General features: G+C 44.0%; 1 protein-coding gene across 1 annotated transcript in view; it reads right to left on the reverse strand.

Annotated features, from left to right (window-relative positions):
* LOC141192351 (uncharacterized) overlaps positions 1 to 23,891 on the reverse strand; it is a 106,484-nt gene that overhangs the window by 77,109 nt on the left and 5,484 nt on the right. Inside the window, exons 3-7 of the mRNA XM_073661868.1 lie at positions 18,031 to 18,070; positions 17,835 to 17,947; positions 17,562 to 17,652; positions 14,293 to 14,531; positions 12,823 to 13,044 (exon numbers count right to left, since the gene is read on the reverse strand). Of these exons, the coding sequence (XP_073517969.1) occupies positions 12,823 to 13,044; positions 14,293 to 14,531; positions 17,562 to 17,652; positions 17,835 to 17,947; positions 18,031 to 18,070 (705 nt within the window). The remainder of the gene's footprint in view (positions 1 to 12,822; positions 13,045 to 14,292; positions 14,532 to 17,561; positions 17,653 to 17,834; positions 17,948 to 18,030; positions 18,071 to 23,891) is intronic.

The raw sequence follows: 23,891 nt of genomic DNA on the forward strand, positions 1-23,891 counted from the left end.
TTCGGAGCTGCTCTCAGTGAGTGACAGGACACGGCTTCTGAGCTCAGCTCCGGAGCCACTCATTCTCCCCGGCTCCTCGGCGTCAGAGGATTACAGTGGGGGACACCTAGGAGAGGTGAGTATATGGATTTTATCATTTTATTCTTAGTTTTACACAGGGACACAGCGGGAGCAGACACTACCACTACCCAGCACATTAATCCCCGAAATGCTGCGATCAAAGTCCATCGCAGCATTTCTGGGACAGGCAGAGATAATAGCGCCCCTCTTACCTTGGATCGGAGACCCTGTGCTGTGAGCACGGGGTCCAATCGTTACCATGGTGACCCAATGTTGTCATGACGACATCCGGTAACCAGGCACTAGAAAGTTAGATAGATTGTGCACTGCGCACGATCTAATTTGTGTCTACAGTGCTGACAGCCTGCATAGCATAGGGGATGCGTCTGCATCCCTATGCTATGCAAGCGATCAGCCAGCAAAAAATGAAAGTTCCATAGTGGGACAAAGTGTAAAAGTGCAAAAAAGTGTCAGAAAGTGAAAAAAAAATTGTAAAAGTATATAAAAAAATGAAAACATAATCCAAAAAAAATAAAAATATACTGTATGCATAAATTAATATTATGAAAAAGAAAAAGTACACATATTTGGTATTGCCAGAACGACCTGACCTATAACACTGTCCCACTAGTTAAGCCCTTTAGTGAACACTGTAAAAAAAAAAAGAAGCAAAAAACAATGCTTTGTCATCATACCGCCAAACGAAAAATGGAATAAAACTCAATCAGAAATATGAATGTAAATAAAAATGGTACCACTGAAAACGTCATCTTGTCCCCCAAAAAACAAGCTGGCATACAGCTCCATCAGCCGGAAAATAAAAAAGTTATAGCTCTCAGAAGAAAGCTGTGCAAAAAAAAATTTTTTTCTCTAAAATAGTTTTTATGGTGTAAGGCTATATGCGCAAGATCATGATTTGAAGCAGAAATTTCCTGTGCATTTCCACATCTCCTTGGCAGGAAAAATACATGCGGAAATTCTGCGTGTTTTTGACGTATTATTTGAAGCGTTTTTGTACATCAATGAATGCTTTTTGGAGCTAAATAAAGTTATTTGCTAAAACCCTTGGGTTACCTTGAGAACTTGGGTGAGTATATTGGTTAATTTAAATGATTAAAGAATGTGTCTGTTGTATTTCAAATAAAGTGTTTACTCTGTGTCTGTGTGTTTATTTAACTCTTTACTTTAATTAGGTTTGGTCATGAAAAGAGCTAGGTGTCAGCTAATCCCATTCAACCAATCTTCATTAGCATTTCTATTCAAATAATTTATGCGGCTGCTCACAGCTGGTTCGTTAGCAGCTACATCCCCCCCAATCAGCACTCAGCAGCGCTTTGGACGCAGCATATTTTTGTTGCGCCCAAAACGCGGTGTTCTAATGCCGCACTTTTGATGTCGGTACATGTGAATCCACCGCATATAATGACACTTCAGTCGGTCAAAATCTGCAGTGGAGACTGGCGTGTCTGCTACAGAAATTGACAGGTTGCGGGTGACTTTGGGTATGTGGCCACGATTAGGAGCAGCTGCGGGTTTGAAGTCTAGTCTCCGCAACAGAAATTTGACCACTAGAATGTATAGAATGCGGTAAATCCACATGGTTCAGTGAACACATGCAGATCTACCTGCGTTCAATAGAATACAACGCTTTGGACGCAGCAAAAGTATGCGTCCAAAGCGCTGCTATATCCGGATCGTGGGCACAGAACCTAAAATTAAAATAAAAATGGCGTGGGCTCCCGTGTAATTTTTATAACCAGTAGAGAGAAAGCCAACCGCTGGGGGCTGATATTAGTAGCCGGGGAAGGGGCCATTAGCCAACAATGTTCCCTGGCTATTAATATCAGCCCACAGCTGTTTGTTTAGCCTTTACTGGCTAGATTACAGGGGGACTCCATAAAAATATTGACGTGGGGTCCCCCTATAAAATCTAACCAGCAAAGGCTAAACAGACAGCTGAGGGCTGATATTAATAGCCAGGGAAGGGGCATGAATACTAGCCCCCTCCGCGGTTATTAATATCACCCGTCCATAAGATGTGCCAAATCTGGCGCTTAGCCTCCGCTCTTCCCACTGCCCTGTACCGGTGGTGAGTGGGGTAATGGGGTTGGGGTTCACGGCAGCCTTGTATCGGTGGCTGACGGGAAGCCCAGGTTAGTAATGGAGGGCGTCTATAAGACGCCCCCATTGCTAACTGCGTAATAAAATGGTTGCCTCTTTTTCAATAAAAGACATGGCCAGAATAAAGTATTTTAATTAAATAAAAAACACACGGTTCTACAATTTTTTTTATTACCCTCTGTCCGCAAAGCCATCTATCTTCTGAAAAAAACGTAAAATAACAAACAACCATATCCCTCACCGCCAACGATTGTCCAACGGTGATCCGGTTCACTTCTACAGCAGTGACATCAGCAATCACTGATGTCACTGCTGTAGAAGACAGCAGTGTATACTGACAGGAGTGTAAAATCACTCCTGTCAGTATACATGCGGCTGCAGGAGGTCACTGGGGTTGATCAGCTGAAGATCAGCTGATCAGCCCCGGTGAACTTACCACTGTGGGAGCATTCTTGAGAATGTTCCCACGGGGAGGTCACGTTAGCATCAGCTGATCGGTCACGTCACCGCAGGTTCTGGCAACTCAGTACACTGCTGGGAGTGAGCGGGCCCCCACAGTGTACCGCTGGCCGCCAGGAGCATCGGATCGCCGCCGGGGACCAGGAGGACACCGGGGGCCACCGGACAGGTGAGTATAAGGTTTTTTTTTATTTTTACTTTTTTTTTGACCGCGGGCTGGGCAGAGCAGACTACTGCTCCTCCCAGCCACGTTGCTCTCGCTGTCCTCAGTGGGAGCGAGGGTCGGATGAGAGGAGTTGTAGTCCTCCTCAGCCGCATCGTGTTTCCAGCACGAATTTGCGCCCATTGGCTTTAATTGAAACACAGCAAATTCGCAAGTATAGATAATATACCTGCGGGTTTACTGCAGTTCAATGCAAGTCAATGGACGCAAATTTCCGGCGGAAATGCCCGAACATTGGTCATGCTGCGGTTTTTACTGCAATGGTAATCTGGAGCGGACATTTCCGCATCATGTACACAGCACATCCGGATTACCATTGCTATACCTGGCAGACCTATTAACAAGCTTTTTCTGAGCGTTTCTGCGGCGGAAAATACCACCGCGGAAACGCAGTAAAAACGCTTCGTGTTCACATAGCCTTAAAGTGCCAAAACATAAAAAAAATGTAAATGTAGTATCGCTGTAAACGTACTGACCTGAAGAATAACGCTGCCTTATTAATGCAAAAAAAAGGAGCATGGACCGCACCTCCAAAAATCATACATTTGATCTAATGCTCTCGGCAAAAATATATATAACTGAACATGAGGTTCTTAGTTTAACATTCTGATCAGACTGTATGAAGCCCACTGCCATGTCACGGCAAACCTCATAGTGGGTCCTAACATTTCCTACCTGAACGGGAGTGGAGCCGTGCGCCAACCACCGCCACAGCGACAATGCTTAGAGTTATTTGTTACGGTTAGGGTTGCGTTTTTTCAAATGTAAAAAAAAAAAATGACGATATGTCGACTAGTGTTGAGCTCAAGTGCTCACTACTTGAGTTTGCATCAGGTGATCGGGTATGCACCGAGTATAGCGGATACTCAAGTGACATGCTCGAGTCTCCTCCCCATATGCTCTGCGGCTGTTATACAGCCAAAAAAAACACGCAGGGATTGCCTGCCATGAACGGGCAATCCCCGCATGTTTTATTTGGGTGTCTAACAACCATGAAACGTGTGGGGTGGGGACTCGAGCATGTCACTCGAGCACTTGCGATACTTGGTGCATACCTGAATACCCGATGCAAACTCAAGTAGTGAGCACTTGTGCTCAAGACTAATGACAACTTATTCAATATGATGAAGTAATGTTATCAAATTCTGTGTCGTACCTCTGGGTTCAAAATGTTCACTATACCCCTTGATAAAATCCTTGAGGGGTCTAGTTTCCAAAATGGGGTCACTTGAGGGGAATTTACACTGTTTAGGCACATCAGAGGCTCTCCAAACGTGACATGGTGTCCACTAATTATTCAAGCAGATTTTACATTCAAAAAGTCAAATGGTGCTTCTTCCCTGCCGTGCGCCCAAACAGTGGTTTTCTCACACATATGGGGTATCGGCTTACTCAGGAGAAATTGCACAACAAATTTTGAGGTCCATTTTTTCCTGTTACCCTTGCAAAAATAAAAAAAATTGTGTCTAAAGTAACATTTTTGTGAAAAAAAAGTTAAATGTTTATTGTTTTCTTCCACATTCCAAAAATTCCTGTGAAGCATCTGAAGGGTTAATAAACATCTTGAATGTGGTTTTGAGCACCTTGAGGGGTGTAATTTTTAGAATGGTGTCACTTTTAGGTATTTTCTCTCATAAAGGCCTCTCAAAGTCACTTCATTTTGATGTGGTCCCTAAAAAAAAATGGTTTGTAAATTTTGTTGTAAAATGTGAAATTGCAGGTCAACTTTTAACCCTTATACCTTCCTAACAAAAAAAATATATTGGTTCCAAAATTGTGCTGATGTAAAGTAGACATGTGGGAAATGTTATTTATTAACTATTTTGAGTGACATCTCTCTCTGATTTAAGGGCATGAAAATTCAGATTTTGAAATTTGCAAAATTTTCAACATTTTTGCCAAATTTACAATTTTTTCACAAAGAAACGAAAGTGATATCGAAGAAATTTTACATCTATCATGAAGTACAATATCTCACGAAAAAACTAACGCAGAATCACTGGGATCTGTTGAAGCGTTCCAGAGTTATTACCGCATGAAGTGACACTGGTCATAATTGTAAAAATTGACCTGGTCAAGAGTTTCCCAGAGTGGAAGAATCAGAAATGGAGACCAGGATCAGCACTGTTTTCTGTTGCCACGATTGAATTAAGGACGGTGTCTTTTTTGATTTCCTCAATGAGTATTAATTTAAAAATAAAATATTATTAAAAGACTGCTTTACACAACGCGTTTCGGCTGCTTAAAGCCTTCATCAGGTGCATAATAAAAATATACTTATCCAACTTTCCATCTTCCACCACCAGAAAGTGGGAGGAATGGATAAGGGAGGGGAACAGGGGAAGGGAAGGTTTAATCATTTGCCTATTTAATCCTTGCTCTGTACTTTTGTTTGGAACCATATTTACACTGTGGCACCCTCACCCTCATCCTGTTTTATATTTTTCAGCTACAAGGAAAGGTTAAATTACTAAAATCCATCTGTTCAATATATAGTGCATACAAAAATAACACTGTGCAAAAAAAATAAAATAAATGAATAAAAATAAAATAAAAAAATAGAATTAAAATTGTTTTACCCATATATCGCATAATCTATATTGCCAAGGGTTGAGACTTCAGAGATAGAGACGTAATTGGGTTCATATGAATTAACTGACATTAAACATACAGAAAATATAAGTACATAAACACACACATTTCCTTTCTGTCTCCATCTGTTTTATCTGTATTATCACGAGCCTCTCTGCCCTTAACAAAACCAACCTGATCGGTGCTGACAATTGAGGGTAGACAGTGGGAGAGCCGTGGTGTAATCATTTTAGAGAATATGGTGACCTCTACATTATTTAATGATATTGGATGAATATTAGGGCAGGTATTTGGTTCTTTTCCAGACTTTGATAAAACTGTTATATGAGCCTTAAGTGATTGGGGGGCAAAAGGGGGAGTCTTCTGAGATATTATCGAACACTTTGGCTAAAAATGGTAATAACTGGGGGGAAAACATCTTATAAAATCTATTATTGAATCCATCTGGTCCAGGGCTCTTCCCGATAGGAGAGGCCAATAAATCATTCCCTATCTGTTGTTCAGTGAAAGCTTTGTCTAGTATCTCCTGCTCAGGGGTCTGTAAGGAAGGAACGGCAGTGTCCATAATATATTTGTCATTTTTTGTTTCAAGAATATTAGGTGGCATGTCGTGGTATTTTCCATGAATATTATATAGTGAGCTATAACAGCAATGAAATGCGTCAGCTATGTCAGAGGGGTTATGAATTTCTGGCCCGGGTGCCCCTTTTATGTTGGATACGTATGTCCTTTACACGTGTGGATGTAACCTCCTTGTCAATGAGAGACCACATTTATCTGTGAATTCCTACGAGTACCTTCACATGCGATCTTGGTATTTTCTATACGTTTGATCTATTAAAAACCTTCGCTCCTTTCTTTTTCCAACCAGATCGTGTTTATTGAGCAAAACAAAGAATTACCAATATTTTGTTTTTGTCATACAAACATTGTGAGAAAAACAATAAAAAGAAAGAAAAACCTATTAAACAATACAAGAACCGGTTTACAATGATATAAATCCCAATATCGCTGTATAGTACAATGTTTTGGAATAGTAATTTTACATTTGTACATAAATATCTGAATACTTCCTGACGGCTTATTTTCCCCTATTGGGACATTGAAAGAAAAAGAATCTATCTAAGAAGGGGCAATTGTGTGGACTGAGACAATTATCATTTGCTGACACCTTGGGTATAAGGATATAAATTCCTGGTTTACTGCAGGGATATGTACAAATGGTCCAGTATAGTATTTCTGAAGCAATACCTGGGGTAATTAACCATTGCTCCAATATGTATATGGATTTCTTGAGAGCTTTCCTTTTTATATAAGCTCCACTTTCCAAGCATAGAGTGTTATTTATCCTGGATTTTAGTTCGGTTATCGTTGGGGGAGAATCGTCTATCCAATGTAGTGCCAACTTTCTGGCTTGGAATAATATTCTTGAGCTAGCTACTGCCATATGGGAGTCTGGATCTACGTCTTCTCCCAGGAGTCCTAGGATACAGATTTTAGGTTCCAACTGAAGTTGTATCCCAAATACAGATAGTACAAGAGCGATCACCCCCTTCCAGTAGTCGCCAATATTTACACATTCCCATGTCATATGCATCAGGTGGGCGTCATTTTGACCACATCTAGGACATGTGTCATCCGTTTGTATTTCAATTTTAAATAAAATACTTGGGGATCTATATACCCTATGAATGAGAAGAATTCGGGACAATCTTTGTGACTCTGACAATGACAGATTCTGTGTCAAATCCAGTATTGCTCCTCAGATAACGGACCCACATCCTCCTTCCATTTTGTCTTAACTATCAATATTATCCAAATATAGGGCCAGTAACTGCCTATAAATAAGGGTTAATAGACCTTTTGTATCCTCTGCTTTAGCAATAGTATCTATTGGGTGATGTCCATCAATCAGTATGACGTTTATTCTAGTACCCCTATCCCCCCACTCACTAACATTTTTTAGTTTCTGTAGCTCTGGTAAGTTAGAGTTGTGCCATAAAGGAGTATAGATTGTGTACTTTCCAATCCCCAGAATATTTTTACCCCTATCCCACACCTTATATATTAACTTTAGTGTACGACATTTTAACTAATTTTCTGAAGAAGGCCCTATATCTAGTACCGAGAATGGAAGCTTCCACTTGGTTCCTTCCATAAGTAGGTGCCCTGAAATTACACAATATTTGCAAGTACCCCATCCATGAAACTACTTTAGCTCCCTTCTAGCGTTAAGCCGGTCTGCGTATACCTGGAGGGAAGCAGATCGTTTATGTCGTTTGTCAAGGAGATCAATCTGTTCAAGCAAAGGAGACTTTAGCTGTTCTCTCCTTTTTTGAGCTTTTATCTATGTTTTATTATTATACCTCTGAGGACGCATGTGAGTGCTTCCCAATTAAATGGTAAGGCAGTTTCATCATGCTCATATATTTGAAGGAGTCTATAGTCTCAAGAAGGTCTGAGACACAGAGTGAGTCTTTCAGCAGATTATCATTTAGGTTCCAACATCTGAAGCCTTTGTGGAGTCCGGCATAGTCAGAACTATAATACAACGGGAGATGCATGTCTCTGTCTGATACCTTTATAGACTGCGCAAGCGCGACACGCCTGCGCAGACTGGCTCCAGACAGAAGCAGGCATGGAGCCGTTACAGGTAAGAGGAGAGTATATGGTGCCAGAGATCACAGTATGCGTAGACACTGAATGCATACCGCGATCTCCGGTGCCATACTTACCTGACCGGGAGGAGCGTTGCCGCGGAGCCTCTCTTCGCCGGAGACCGGGGTAGGAGTGAAGGTGTCGAATCAGCACATGCACATAGCGCTATTTGCAGTGTGTCTTCAGCAAAATGGCGCCGGACAGCGCGGTATGGGCATGCGCATACTCTGGTGCTGCACTCCTCCCCCAGCCTCCGGCAGAACAGAACACCGTAGCGCTGGAGCACAGAGAAGAAAGGTGAGATTAAGTGTTTATTTTATTGTATGTGTGCAGCGTGAAAGGGATGAGGGGTGCCATACATACCAGGATTGGGGGTGAGGGGGCAACACATCAGGATTGGGGGATGAGGGGTACCAAGCATACCAGGATTGGGGGATGAGGGGTACCATGCATACCAGGATGAGGAATGGGATGCCATGCATACCAGGATGAGGGGTACCATACATACCAGGATTGGGGGGGGGGGGGGGGAGTGAGGGGTGCCATGCATACCAGTATAGGGATGAGGAGTGCTATGCATACTAGGATTGGTGGGTGAGGGGACCATGCATACCAGAATAGGGATGAGGGGTACCATACATACCAGGATAGGGATGGGGTACCATGCATACCAGGATAGGGACGAGGGGTACCCTACATACCAGGATAGGAATGGGGGGGACCATGCATACCAGGATGAGGGATGGGGTGCCATGCATACCAGGATAGGAATGCAGGGTACCATGCATACCAGGATAGGGATGGGGTACCATGAATACCAGAATAGGGATGAGGGGTACCATACATACCAGGATAGGAATGCGGGGGTTACCATGCATACCAGGATGAAGGGTACCATGCATACCAGAATAAGGATGAGGGGTACCATGCATACCAGTATAGGGATGAGGGGTGCCATGCATACCAGTATAGGCATGAGGGGTGCCATACATACCAGGATAGGGGGTGGGGTGCCATGCATACCAGGATAGGGATGAGGAAGCCATATATACCATGATTGGGGATGAGGCGTGCCATGCATACGAGGATGAGGGATTGGGTGCCATACATACCAGGTTTCTGGGATGAGGAAGCCATATATACCAGAATTGGGATGAGGGGTGCCATGCATACCAGGTTTCTGGGATGAGGCCATACATACCAGAATTGGGATGAGGGGTGCCATGTATACCAGGATGAGGGATGGGGTGCCATGCATACCAGGATGAGGGATTGGGTAACATACATACCAGGATTGGGATGAGGGGTGCAATGTATACCAGATTTGGAATCGGGTGCCATGCATACCAGGATTGGGGGATGAGGAGGCCATACATACCAGGATTGGGGGATGAGGGGTGCCATACATACCAGGATAGGGATGAGGGGTACCATGCATACCAGGATGAGGGATGGGGTGCCATGCATACCAGGATTGGGGGATTAGTGGTGCCATGCATACCAGGATGAGGGATTGGGTACCATACATACCAGGATTGGGATGAGGGGTGCAATGTATACCAGATTTGGAATGAGAGGTGCCATGCATACCAAGATTGAGGATGAGGGGTGCCATGCATACCAAGATTGGGGATGAGGGGTGCCATGCATACCAAGATTGGGGATGAGGGGTACCATGCATACCAGGATTGAGGATGAGGGGTGCCATGCATACCAGGATTGGTGGTGAGGGGTGCCATGCATACCAGGATTGGGAATGAGGGGTGCCATGCATATCAGGATGGGGATGAGGGGTGCCATGCATACCAGGATGGGATGGTGGGGACAGCATGGGGGCAGCAGAAATACCAGGAGGGGGGCAGCACATACCAGCATGGGAGACCATATACCAATAAAAATCCTCACCACCCGGGCTTAGAACGGGTTCCATAGCTAGTTACAATATACAGGAGCATGATCTGACCATACAGCAGTTCCTACCTGAGACGTAGCTTGCCATGTAGGCAAGTGACGGCTAATTAAGAAAAGGACTATATGGCTATGCATATTGTGTAAAGGAGAATAATAGGTATAATACTTTAAGTCTGGATGTAGTATCCTTCATACATCGACCAGTTGAGACCAAAGCACAATTAGCAAAGCTTTTGTTTGTATTTTATATTGGTGACTCCAGTCAAGGGACGCGTCTAAAGAAGGATCCAAGACAAAATTAAAGTCACCTCCAATGATGATAAGGTCCTCTGCAAAATGTTTTAGTTTGTTTAAATAATGACGACATGTCTTAATTTTGTCACAATTAGGGAGATAGAAGTTTTCTAAAGTCAAAACTTTTAGTAGATGGAGATCTTAACAAACACATACCTCCTCTCCGTGTCAGACAGTGTTTCTACAATAGTATGCAGCAGTGATCTGTGGCGGCCTATACTCAGCACCTTAGACTTCAAAACTGCATTTTTCTGGGACGCCAAGATGAATAATATCTATTAGTAATCTGAGGTACAGTATATGATCGCCTCTAAAGTGTGACTCCTGAAGAAAGAGAAAATGTACGTGCTGTTTATGGCTACGATAAAACACTTGAGCTCCTTTCTCTGGAACATTAAGTCTCTGACATTTAATGAACAAGTTTTGAGTTGTGCCATATTATATGAAAAAAAGGGGGAATGGAAGAGAGAAAGATTAAGAGCAAAGAGGAAGTATAGACGGTAGATAGTAACATCTACCTCTCAGTGTCTAAAAAGTATAGATTATGAATATATCAAAACAGTAGGAAATTGCGAAACAAGCAGATCCCAATGCAAGTCCCTAACTGGGGGTTGTCGTTACAGGCGTAAGTCAAACTTTCAGTTCTAGGATTCCTATCAGGTGGAACCATGGAATGTAAAGCAAGTAAAGTAATACAGCCTGATATTACAGTAGTATCATGTGAACTCAACTTATATGCCGGTCTAAGATCTTATATGAACTTAGACATTCTATATAGTGGAAGAGTGGCTCCTAATGCTCTATTTAGATATATCTAATTATATGCTTAAAGAAATAAGTAAGCATCTGCAAACTGTCTCTCATCAGGGAAGACAAGATTCATTTCAGGAGCTCATATGATTGTCTGGTTCCTTTCCCATCTGGCTGCATCACCATCAAGTTCCTGATCCACTGAACGCCTTCTGTGACGTGCTGGAACTCTCTGTGGCAATGGTGGAGCAGGTGGCCAGTCAGATATATGGAATGTCCAGGGCATCACAAATAGGTCTCATGTTGCTTGGATCTTTGAAAATATACAGCTGGAATGGGTACCCCCAGGAGTACATCAGGCCATTTTCCCGGATGGCATCAAGTAGTGGTTTCAATACCCTTCTTTTAGCAAGTGTCATTCAGGATAGATATGTGAGCAATTATATGCGTTTTCCATTGAAATCACCAGGATCCAACTCCTCTGCTTTCCTCACAATGGCCTCTTTTACATTGAAAAAATGTATGCGACAGATAATGTCCCTTGGACTCTCAGGATCTGGGCCATGATTGCCTATTGTACGGTGCGCCTTATAAATCTCCACCTCCTTATCAATAGGATCACCAAGAATATTATTGAATAATGATCGCAGTGTTGGCATAATCACTTGTGCATTGATGCTTTCAGGTACACCCCTTATCCAGATATTATTGTGAATTTATTGCTCATCAACCATATTAAACAGATGGTTTATTTACTGGCTGTGAAGATCCAGTGTTAGTTTCTGAGCATTATGATGGCCTCTAACTTGGATGACATTATCCTCTAATCTCTGTACCTTGTCAGTAAGCTGTGACAGGATAGAAGTGAGGGGACGTATTTCAGTATTGTATGTGGTCTCCAGCCTCTGAATATATTGCTCTATATCTTCTTTAGTAGGGATAGACGCAATCTGATATACAAATAAGTTATGTTGTTCCCCATATCAGAATAACCTGTGGCTGGGGGGTAAATGTCCCTGTGAAGCAAGCATTGCTCAGCATGGGGGCTTTGGTGAGAGTACAGGGAGATTTGTGGAGCTGTTTTCTTGTGAGGCCTACATTGAGAGAAGTTGGTGCAGGACTTACAGGCTGGAGCTGTCTGGCATCATGAGGGTTTAGACTGCTTCTTTTTCCACACTGAGGTGAGGCAGTAATAGCTCCAGAGCAGGAAGATAAGACCTTCCATAAGAAACGCTGCATACCAGACATGCTGACAGAGGTGGAGGACCTCAGATTAACCTCTGATCTCTTCTTTCTTTTCCATATCGGACGTCATGTTTGAGGCTGTAAATTGCTTATAATTCCCCCAGGAACACGGTCTGAAGAGAATACTCTCAGTGTGTGCGTTCTCTTGGTGCTATGTCCAGGCCATGATGGGGAGCAGGATTGTGTGATGTAACAATCTTGTGTGATGTAACATCCTTACGGAAACGCGATTTGTGACACCGATGGAACAGCGCCAGAACAGGAAGTGCGTATGAGTGTATTTATTTTAACAAGGCCAAACATGAGGAATGAGGAGTTGTCCTAGTAGTGGACAACCCCTTTATGAAGATGCAATTTTTGGTTAAAAATGAAAAAGGCTTCTCCTCAGTGTGACTTCTCTGAAGTTTAAGAGTTGATTTCCGTGTAAAACATTTCCCACATTAAGAACATGAAAATGGCTTCTCGTCTGTGTGAGTTCTCTGGTGACTAAGAAATGATGATTTCTTCACAAAACATTTCCCACATTCTGAACAGGAAAAAGGCTTCTCCCCTGTGTGAATTCTCTGGTGCTTAAGAAAAGCTGATTTCCAGCTAAAACATTTTCCACATTCTGAACAGAAAAAAGGCTTCTCCCCTGTGTGAATTCTCTGGTGCTTAACCAAATCTGATTTCCGGCTAAAACATTTCCCACATTCTGAACAGGAAAAAGGCTTCTCCCCTGTGTGAATTCTCTGGTGCTTAAGAAAAGCTGATTTCCAGCTAAAACATTTTCCACATTCTGAACAGAAAAAAGGCTTCTCCCCTGTGTGAATTCTCTGGTGCTTAACCAAATCTGATTTCCGGCTAAAACATTTTCCACATTCTGAACAGAAAAAAGGCTTCTCCCCTGTGTGAATTCTCTGGTGCTCAACCAAATCTATTTTCCGGCTAAAACATTTTACACATTCTGAACAGGAAAAAAGCATCTCCCCTGTGTGAATTCTCTGGTGCTTAACCAAATCTGATTTCCGGCTAAAACATTTCCCACATTCTGAACAGGAAAAAGGCTTCTCCCCTGTGTGGATTCTCTGGTGCTTAAGAAAAGATGATTTCCAGCAAAAACATTTTCCACATTCTGAACAGAAAAAAGGCTTCTCCCCTGTGTGAGTTCTCTGGTGCTTAACCAAATCTGATTTCCGGCTAAAACATTTCCCACATTCTGAACAGGAAAAAGGTTTCTCCCCTGTTTGAATTCTCTGGTGCTTAAGAAAAGCGGATTTCCAGCTAAAACATTTTCCACATTCTGAACAGAAAAAAGGCTTCTCCCCTGTGTGATTTCTCTGGTGTATAACAACATCTCATTTCCGGCTAAAACATTTCCCACATTCTGAACAGGAAAAAGGCTTCTCCCCTGTGTGAATTCTCTGGTGCTTAAGAAAAGCTGATTTCCAGCTAAAACATTTTCCACATTCTGAACAGAAAAAAGGCTTCTCCCCTGTGTGAATTCTCTGGTGCTCAACCAAATCTATTTTCCGGCTAAAACATTTTCCACATTCTGAACAGGAAAAAAGCATCTCCCCTGTGTGAGTTCTCTGGTGATTAACCAAATCTGATTTCTGGCTAAAACATTTTCCACATTCTGAACAGGAAAAAGGCTTCTCCCCTGTGTGAGTTCTTTGGTGCTTAACAAAATTTGATTCATCGTTAAAACACTTCCCACATTCTGAACAGGAAAAAGGCTTCTCCCCTGTGTGAGTTCTCTGATATTTGATTAAACTTGATTTCTCTGTAAAACATTTTCCACTTTCTGAACAAGAAAATGGCTTCTCCCCTGTGTGACTTCGCTGGTGATTAAGAAGATCTGATTTCTGGTTAAAAAATTTCCCACACTTGAAACAAAAAAATCTATTCTCTGCTGTGCGAATGTTTTGATGTTTAAGAAAAGACTTTTCGAGGGAAAAACTATTTCCATATTCTGAACATGAAAATGGCTTCTCTGCTTTAGGAGCAGTTTGTTCTTTAATGCTTATTTTGTGACTTTGATTTTCCTTAGTAGTCAGTAATGAATCAGAAGACAGGACCTGTTTCAAAGGATCAGATGACAGATCTTTGCTGTGAAGGGATGATGGTATATCTGGAGCAATGGCATTCACTTCAATTGTATCCTGTGGGATCTCAAGATGATCTGATTTAAAAATTGAAGATGTCATCTGTCCCTCTGATCTCCTGGTACAGTCATCTGCCAAGAATAAAACCAATTATTATTTATGAATAACATATCCTTAAAATTTATATTGTTGAATATTCCTAATTAAACTCTATGTAAAAATGTACTTGGTAAGTATCATTATTTACCAAGAAAACATATCACAGAAAAAATCAGCCTTACCAACAAAAAATCAGATAACAAATGCATTAGCATTTTAGTGTTGGTTGGGTGTACTGGGGTGTCTGTCCATGTGGGGTGCACTTATATAGTGCTGGGCAGCCTTCCTGATGTAATAGTATGGGCATCATCACTATCCTAAGCCAGACACTGTGCATCAAACCTACCCGTGTGACTGGCGTCCTATGCAAGCTTCATCTGTGTGCATCTTTAATACAAGGCAACCACCCCCTCCATGAATTGGTAGGTTTGTGAATGGTTGCTCCATCAGTATTTTGCACCTGCGCTGCCCCCACCTTTATCATGGGGGTCTGCGGCATCCAGCTAGTGCATTTGTTATATGATTTGGTGTTGGTAAGGCTGTATCTTTTTCTGTGATTTTTTTTAAATTTTGCCCTATGTTAGCCATCATTATTCACCAAGACAATAACAGTTCACAATCTAATAGAAAACCTCATAGGATGAACCAGTGGATTGTAGTGTCCAACTGTTTGTTCATTCTGCCTCCCAAATATGGAATAAAAAGCCACCAAACAATGTTATGTAGGTGAAATAATATCAATAAAAACTTCTACTCATCTCACAAAAAACAAGTCCCCACTCAGGTCCATCATCTGTCAATGGAAAACCAGAGGTTTCCACATTATTAGTGGCTCAAGGGCTTTTGAAAAGCAACATGGCTTCCATAAACCAATCCAGCAATATCCGATCTCCCAAAGTCAGATCTCCCCCTCACTTCTGAGCCTTGCAGTGCGCCCAAACCACATTTAGCATCCAAGTATTTGGCATTACCATAGTGAGAAGAACCCACTTAATTGATGGTGTGTGTCTCCTGGAGCACAATCTGGGCACTATGTGTTGGGTAATGAAATTATATATTTGTCATTTTTACTCTCCAACATCCACTGCGTGCTAATTTCCGGAAAGTGCCTGGGGAATCAAAATAGTCACTACTCCTATAGATTATTTCACTGAGGGTTAAAATTTCCAAAATGGAGTCACTTTATGGGGATTTCTACTGCTCTGGTTTTCTGCAATATGGTCACATTAGGACTTCTGAAAATGGTGTGTCCCATCTCCTCTGGGATCTGCTCCTGCGACGTCTGCTTCTCTCACCAGGAGCCGCCTTATTCATCCTGCAGGTGGCGCTGGTGATGGAGGAGACGTCAGAACCAGAAGCTCTGGGCGGCGCAGGCTCTGTCCAGCCACTAAGATTAGGGTTGCTGGGACCAGTAGTACCATCCAGTCTGGCAGTATGGGTGTGTGTGCTGTCCAGCTGGAGTAATCTGCTCCCTGCTTCAGCCATTTGGAGAGCACCGCACCCTACTAAAGCTGGAAGCATATTGCTGGGAGCTGCCAGATACAGCTTTGTTCTCCTCTGGTTCAGTCCTCTGTGCTCAGCTCCCGGTTTGTGTATTTGTGTCCTGTTGTGACCTCGGCCAGTTTACTGACTACTTTTGTGTGATTTTGTATTTTCTCTGACCTCCATGTTCTGACCCGGCTACCTGACTATTCTTCTTTCCATCTCACACCACAGAACATTAGGTAACACTGTGGCCCAAGCTTAGGGGTCTCTGTCTAAGTCCAAATACATGTAGAGGGGTTAAAGGATGATGAGCAAGGCAAACCCTGGGATCTGGAAAATGGAGTAGATAGCGCCAAGCCTGTTTGTGGTGGCCATCTTTTGAGCTGCCAGGTGACAACGAACAGTGCCCCCAATACATTGTGTCTGCAAACTATTCCAGCAAGATCTGCATTCAAATAGCTAAATGTCGCTCCTTCCCTTCTTAACCTGCCATGTGCCCAGACAGTAGGGTACAACCGTATATAGAGTATTGTCGGATTCAAGAGTAGTTGGAAGTTTGTAAGGTCCATTTGTTTCCTATTATCCTTTGTGAAGAATTCCAAAGTTATCACCATATAAAGTGACACACGTCAGATTTCAAAAATGGGTCTGATTAGGAACACAAAACTGGCTGCAGGAAGGGGTTAAAGCAGAGGATTACTGAAGTCAAAAACTGTGAGTATAGACAATAACACATCTACTGAAATGATCAAACTCAACAGTCTCCATCAGTAAGTAGTGAGTAACTAGTGGTGAAACCTCTCTGGGGTAATTAGAGTATGGAGCTCAGGGGCTCTTGGGAATCTAAACTATCGTAAGGGAAAATATTTTCTGTCAGATGAGTTTCAAGAAGAAATATTAGATGTTCAAAGAGAACTTTTTATAATAATGCAGAGCTGAGGTGTCTTATATTTAGCTTAGAGATATATCATGGCACAGGTGTAATGTTTTCTGTATAGTTTATCACAATCTGGTTTGAAGTTAGTCGATTTTAAAAGAAATTGAAAAGTCAGGATAAAGGGAAACTCTGCTGTTATTGTACAGAAATTCACACTTGTTCCTCACTGCACATTTAATGCTGTCGATCATAAAAGTGACGTTCGGCCAGAAAGACTGGACCTGGTCTTGTAGGAACCATATGAGCACATTCAGCAGCACAGAAGGGAGAGAAGGTAGATTCATCCAATAAGATATCAGGGATCTAGGAAGCCAACAGCATCATTACCCTCCACTTTCATCATAATATTTTTCTTCAAGTGATTTTCTGGCTTTGTGGTTTACAGATCTGGGCAGGTAACGGTCAGCGTCTCCTAATCCCAGGGGGTAGGTTGATCTTCCAGGTTGTAAGTTCTATGGAAAAGGGTTTTAAATGCCCAAAATCATTTGAACAGTTTTGGGTGGAGGAGAATGTTGTGATCTAGCGGCAAAATGGTGATCACACGATTGTGATATGGCCAGACTACACCACTGATAAAGCAGCCACAGCCGGTGACTGAGAAGAATCTGTGACTTCTCTGCATTTAGTGGTCACTACTCACCTGGGTGGTCATATGTAGGAATCTCCTCTTTACACCGCTCATCACCCCTCACATATGTCTCTGTAGTATTAATATGGGTCAGATCTTCACCCTGAAACAAATATTGTAAAAGTCACAAACAGATGAGAAGTCCCATCTATGATCGGCTCTAATCCTGCCATCTCCAACGTACTCATTACACAAGTATAAAATATATAATACTGGTGGATAAAACAAGACTGAACACAAGACCTTCACAGATTTCTACACATCATAGGGGAGATCTCATGACACCTTCTCTCCATCTACCTGATGATCCTGAGGAACATTGGGATCTTCTTGTTTACAGTCCTGTGGAAGAAGAGGACGGGGACATCTCTCTGGTGTTGTCCTCTTACTGGATAGATCTGGAGGAAACACATACAGGGACTGAATTCATTCTTTACATACAGATAATTATAGGCAGTGTGTATTCAGTCCTGTCTATTACCTGATGATGTGAGGGGCTGGGGAACCTCCATCATGACGTCCTTGTACAGATCTTTGTGTCCTTCTAAATACTCCCACTCCTCCATGGAGAAATAGACAGCGACATCCTGACATCTTATAGGAACCTGACACATACAATGATACAGTCATCCCCCCGATCCCTTCATAGTGCTATTGTATAATGTCCCAGCATTCCCAGCAGTGTCACCTCTCCATTCAGCAGCTCAATCATCTTGTAGGTGAGTTCTAGGATCTTCTGGTCATTGATGTCCTCATGTATCAGGGGGTGTCTTGGAGGCCCCGTGATTTGGCTCAGGGGTCTTCCCCATCCCTCAGACACAGGGTCCTGACAGCGCTCACTAGAGGTCTTCTTCACTACTGTGTAATCCTGGTTATGGAGAGACACATTAATAAATCTCACTACAGACATTTCCAGAGTCCTCACCTCTCCAGTTCTGTCCATCTGTTATTTCCATAGATAATAATGATGTAATGTGACATCATCAGAATCTCTCACCTCTCCAGTAAGACGGAAGAGGATCTCTAGGGTGAGGTGTAATATCCTCTCTGCCATCTTGTCTCTGTCCATATCCATCTTTGATGGGTCCATAAGGAAAATTCTCTTTAATAGATCTTCACTGAGAGGATCTGATATTGTAGGGACCTGAATGAGAAGATGATGAGCCGATGTAACATCATAAAAATCCTGTGTAATAATACAATTACTGGAGATAATACGGGGAAACATATGAGGAGATTTATTATTTTACAGTATTTAGTTTTCTTCTTTACATCTAGTAATAAAACCTATATATTTTAGGCCACAGACAACAAGCAGTTTCTTCCTTGGAGTCTGCAGCTGAACACGTTTCTCATAGACTCATCTTCCATAAAGCTAATTCTCGTCTCATTTACCGACACTGCAGGAGATATTCAATACACGTGACATGAGAAATAACTACTTCATGAGGAGGACGACATCTTTATCTTCTACTGCGGCTCTTGAAACATATTTAACCAGAGTTCTTTACTGACTACATCTCCACCGGTTGTTTATATGAATGTTTCCCGTCTTCCCCGGACTGTAATCTTCTATCAAGTGGCATCTCATGTCTTAACAGAAAAAAGGCTTCTCCCCTGTGTGAGTTCTCTGGTGCTCAACCAAATCTGTTTTCCGGCTAAAACATTTTCCACATTCTGAGCAAGAAAAAGGCTTCTCCCCTGTGTGAGTTCTCTGATGTCTGATAAAACTCGATTTCTCTGTAAAACATTTTCCACTTTCTGAACAAGAAAATGGCTTCTCCCCTGTGTGAATTCTCTGGTGATTAACAAGATTTGATTTCTGGTTAAAAAATTTCCCACACTTGAAACAAAAAAATCTATTCTTTGCTGTGTGAATGCTTTGATATTTAAGAAAAAACTTTTTCGAGGGAAAAACTATTTCCATATTCTGAACATGAAAATGGCTTCTTTGCTTTAGGAGCAATTTGTTTTTAATGCTTATTTTGTGACTTTGATTTTCCTTAGTAGTCGGTAATGAATCAGAAGACAGAACCTGTTTCAAATGATCAGATGACAGATCTTTGCTGTGAAGGGATGATGGTATATCTGGAGTAATGGCATTCACTTCAATTGTATCTTGTGTGATCTCAAGATCATCTGATTTAAAAATTAAAGATGTCAGCTGTCCCTCTGATCTCCTGGTACAGTCATCTGCCAAGAATAAAACCAATTATTATCTTTTTAATAAAAAAATCCTTGAATTTTATATTTTTGAACATTTCTAATTAAACTCTCTGTAAAAATGTACTTTATGTAAAAAGGAGATTTTTGTGTACTCACCGTAAAATCTCTTTCTCTTAGCCTCTAATTGGGGGACACAGGACCTTGGGTGTTATGTGCTGTCCACTATGCATAATCTGAAAAAGATTAACCGTGGCTCCTCCTCTGCAGCATACACCCCTGGACGGCATCAGCCTTCTCCAGTTTGTGCAAAAGCAGTAGGAGGAACGTAACATGGATAACATAACCATGCCTATAAGAAGGCAACTATGTACGAGCTCAAGGGAAAAACAATATGAGAACTCAACATAACAACGGCCCGGAACGGACAACAGGGTGGGAGCTGTGTCCCCCAATTAGAGGCTAAGAGATTTTACGGTGAGTACACAAAAATCTACTTTACTCTGTCGCCTCATTGGGGGACACAGGACCTTGGGACGTCCCAAAGCAGTCCCTGGGTGGGAAGCAATGGACGAATATTGTGTAGACGGGCGCCGCCTGCAGAACACATCTGCCCAGGCTCGCATCTGCTGAGGACTGGGTATGAACCCTGTAGTGTTTGGTAAACGTGTGTAGGCTAGTCCAGGTGGCTGCCTTACACACTTGTTGTGCCGAAGCCTGGTGCCGAATGGCCCAGGAGGCCCCTACCGCACGTGTGCCATAATACCTGCTGGAAGAGGAAAATTTTTGAGGCGGTAGGTCTCTTGTATGGTGGATTTGATCCACCTGGCAAGGGTAGCTTTGGAAGCTGGCAGACCCTTGCTGCCGCCTTCCAGAAGAAGGAAAAGAGAATCAGACTTCCGGAAGGGCGCAGTCCTAGACACATAGATACGCAATGCCCTGACAAGGTCAAGCGTATGCAGAGCCTTCTCCACTCTATGAACCGGGACCGGACAGAAGGATGGCAGTGAAATTTTCTCATTGAGGTGGAAGTTGGATACAACCTTCGGGAGGAAGGATGGGACCGTACGGAGGACTACCTTGTCCTGGTGAAAAGCCAGGGAGGCCGTCTGCAGGAGAGTGCTCTCAGTTCAGACACCCTGCGTAGCGAGGTGATTGCCACCAGGAAAACCACTTTCTGGGATAGAAGGCGGAGTGGGACTTCCCTAAGGGGTTCAAAAGGTGTTTCCTGCAATGCTGTCAGCACCAGGTTGAGGTCCCACGTTTCTAGTGGTCGTCTGTAGGGGGGAACCAATTGGGAAACCCCCTGAAGAAATGTCCTTACTTGCGGCTTGTTAGCGATGCACCTCTGAGAAAGCACTGAGAGAGCTGACACCTGGCTCTTAAGGGAGGCCAGGGACAGTCTGGCCTCCAGACATGATTGGAGAAACCCAAGTACCCTGGGGAGGGAATAAGGGAATGGGATTTGGCCACGAGAGATTCGCACCAGGTAAAGAAGGCTTTCCAGGTACAGTAATAAATCTTAGCAGAGGTTGGCTTCTGTGCCCTGAACATGGTTCCAATGACTTCCGGCGAGAACCCTGACTGGGTTAGAACCCAGGTCTCAATGGCCAAGCCGTCAAATTGAGGGCCTCTGAGTTCTGGTGGTAGAACGGGCCTTGTGACAGAAGATCGGGGTGGTCGGGGAGACGCCAGGGGACGTCTGCTGTGAGCTGTATGATGTCGGCGTACCATGTACGTCTGGGCCAGTCCGGTGTGATTAGGATGGTTGGAATTCCCTCTTGCTTGATCTTCCTCACCACTCTGGATATCAGGGTAAGAGGTGGAAAAATGTACAGGAACTGGAACTGGGTCCAGTCCTGAACCAGGGCGTCCGCTCCTAGCGCCTGCGGATTGTGTGTTCTGGCCATGAAGTTGGAGACCTTGGCATTGAAGTGGGATGCCATTAGGTCCACGTCTGGAGTCCCCCAGCGATGGCAGATCTGTCAAAAAACTTCGGGATGGAGAGACCACTCTCTTGAGTCCATTCCTTGCCGGCTGAGGAAGTCTGCTTCCCAGTTGTCCACACCCGGAATGTGGACCGCAGAGAGAGCCGAACCTGTGTCTTCCGCCCAGTGGAGAATGTGTGTCACTTCTCGCATCGCCTTGGCACTGCGGGTCCCCCCTTGGTGATTCACATATGCCACAGCCGTGGCATTGTCCGACTGTATTCTGATGTGAGAGGCTGCCAGTAAGTGATGGAAGGCTCTCAATGCCAGGAGGATGGCACGAATTTACAAGATGTTGATGGGCATGGTCGCTTCCGCTGGGGACCACTTGCCCTGTGCTCTGTGGTGTAGGTGTACCGCACCCCAACCCGTCAGGCTCGCTTCGGTGGTCAGAACCTTCCATTGACCAGTGAGAAAGGATTTCCCCTTTGTTAGTGAGGTTGGGTTGAGCCACCAGTGGAGGGACCTCCTGGTTGACGACGTCAGCTGGAACTCCCTGTCGAGAGAAAGAGGGTTCCTGTCCCATGACTTGAGGATGGCTAGTTGGGGAGGCCTGAGGTGAAGCTGGGCAAATGGGACCGCTTCTATTGCCGCCACCATCCTGCCAAGGACTCTCATGGCAAACCGGAGAGATCAAGGGGGTTTGCTGAGGAGGGTGCGAACTCCTAGACAGAGAGGCAGTGCCTTGTCCTTGGAAAGGAGCACTAGACCCCTTAAGGTACTGAATAGCATTCCCAGGAAGGTCAGAGACTGACTCGGGGTTGGTGATGACTTTTGTAGGTTGACTAACCAGCCCAGGCAACTCAGAGTGTCGATTGTGATTGAGACACTGAGCTCGCAGTCCTTGAAGGTGGGAGCCTTGATATGGAGATCGTCCAGGTATGGAACGACTACTATGCCTCTGGAGTGCAGGACGTCCATGGTGGCTGCCTTGACTTTGGTAAACACTCTGGGAGCCGTGGCGAGTCCGAACGGGAGAGCCACGAACTGGTAGTGGTCCTGGTCGATTGCGAGCCTGAGAAATCTCTGATGGGCGGGCGCAATTGGTATATGCAGGTATGCGTCTTGTATGTCTATGGAGGCGAGAAATTCTCCCTTTTCCATAGACGCAATGATGGACCGAAGGGACTTCATGCGGAAGTGACGTACCCGTACATATTTGTTGAGCTGCTTTAGGTCCAGTATGGGCCGTATGCCGCCTCCTTTATTGGGGACTACGAATAAATTGGAGTAGAACCCTCGGAAGCGCTCGGCCGCGGGGACCGGTACTATGACTGCAGCTTGAAGAAGCGAGAAGACCGCTTGGCGGAAGGCACGAGCCTTGTGTGGCGGTTTTGGGGGAACAGAAATAAAGAGTCTGTTTGATGGGTTGGAAGTGAACTCTATCTTGTATCCCGAAGACACTAGTTCCCTGACCCACCTGTCTTCTGTAATAGGCAGCCATACTTGATGAGAGAGCAAAAGTCAGCCACCTACAGGTGAGGTGTCTTCTGGAGTCCGTGAGTCATGATGAGGAGAAGGTCTGAGGTTTTCCTCCTTTGGACTTTGACTGGCCTGCTTTTGACTGCCAGGTCTTGTCCGACTTTTGCATCGGCCGCGAGTTGTACCTGCGTGGGAGGCGGTTGTTATTTTGTGCTGGCCGTGAGGCGGACCAGCCCGAAGAGTTCCGAAAGGATCGGAATCGAGTTTGGTTATGCTTATTGTAAGTGCGTTTGGGTTTCAGTTGGGGGAGGAGAGGTACTCTTACTCCCGGTGGCGTTGGATATCATCGTATCCAACTGTTCACCAAAAAGTCGACCACTGCGGTACAGGAGGTGCGTAAGGGACTTCTTTGAGGCTGCGTCTGCTTTCCATTACCGCAGCCAGAGGATACGCCGAATCGTGATGGCGTTTGATGCTATCCCCGCTGCACCCCTTGCATAATCCAGAGCTGCATGAAGCATGTAATCTGCTACAACTGCTATTTGAACCGCTTGGTCCGACAGCTCAGGAACAGATACTGGGAGGCCAGCTTGTAAATTTTGGGCCCAAGCCAGGATGGCCTTGGCAACCCAAACTGAAGCGAACGCGGGAGCCAGGGAGGCCCCTGCGGCCTCGAAAATTTAACGAGCCATGCGTTCTACCTGCCGGTCTGCTGCGTCCCTGAGGATTGAGCTATCTGGCAGTGAAAGGAGTGACTGTGCTGCTAGCC

The sequence above is a fragment of the Phyllobates terribilis genome, unplaced genomic scaffold (genome assembly GCF_046119375.1).
Source record: "Phyllobates terribilis strain yellow unplaced genomic scaffold, ASM4611937v1 Scaffold_60__1_contigs__length_8166268, whole genome shotgun sequence".
NCBI lineage: Eukaryota > Metazoa > Chordata > Amphibia > Anura > Dendrobatidae > Phyllobates > Phyllobates terribilis.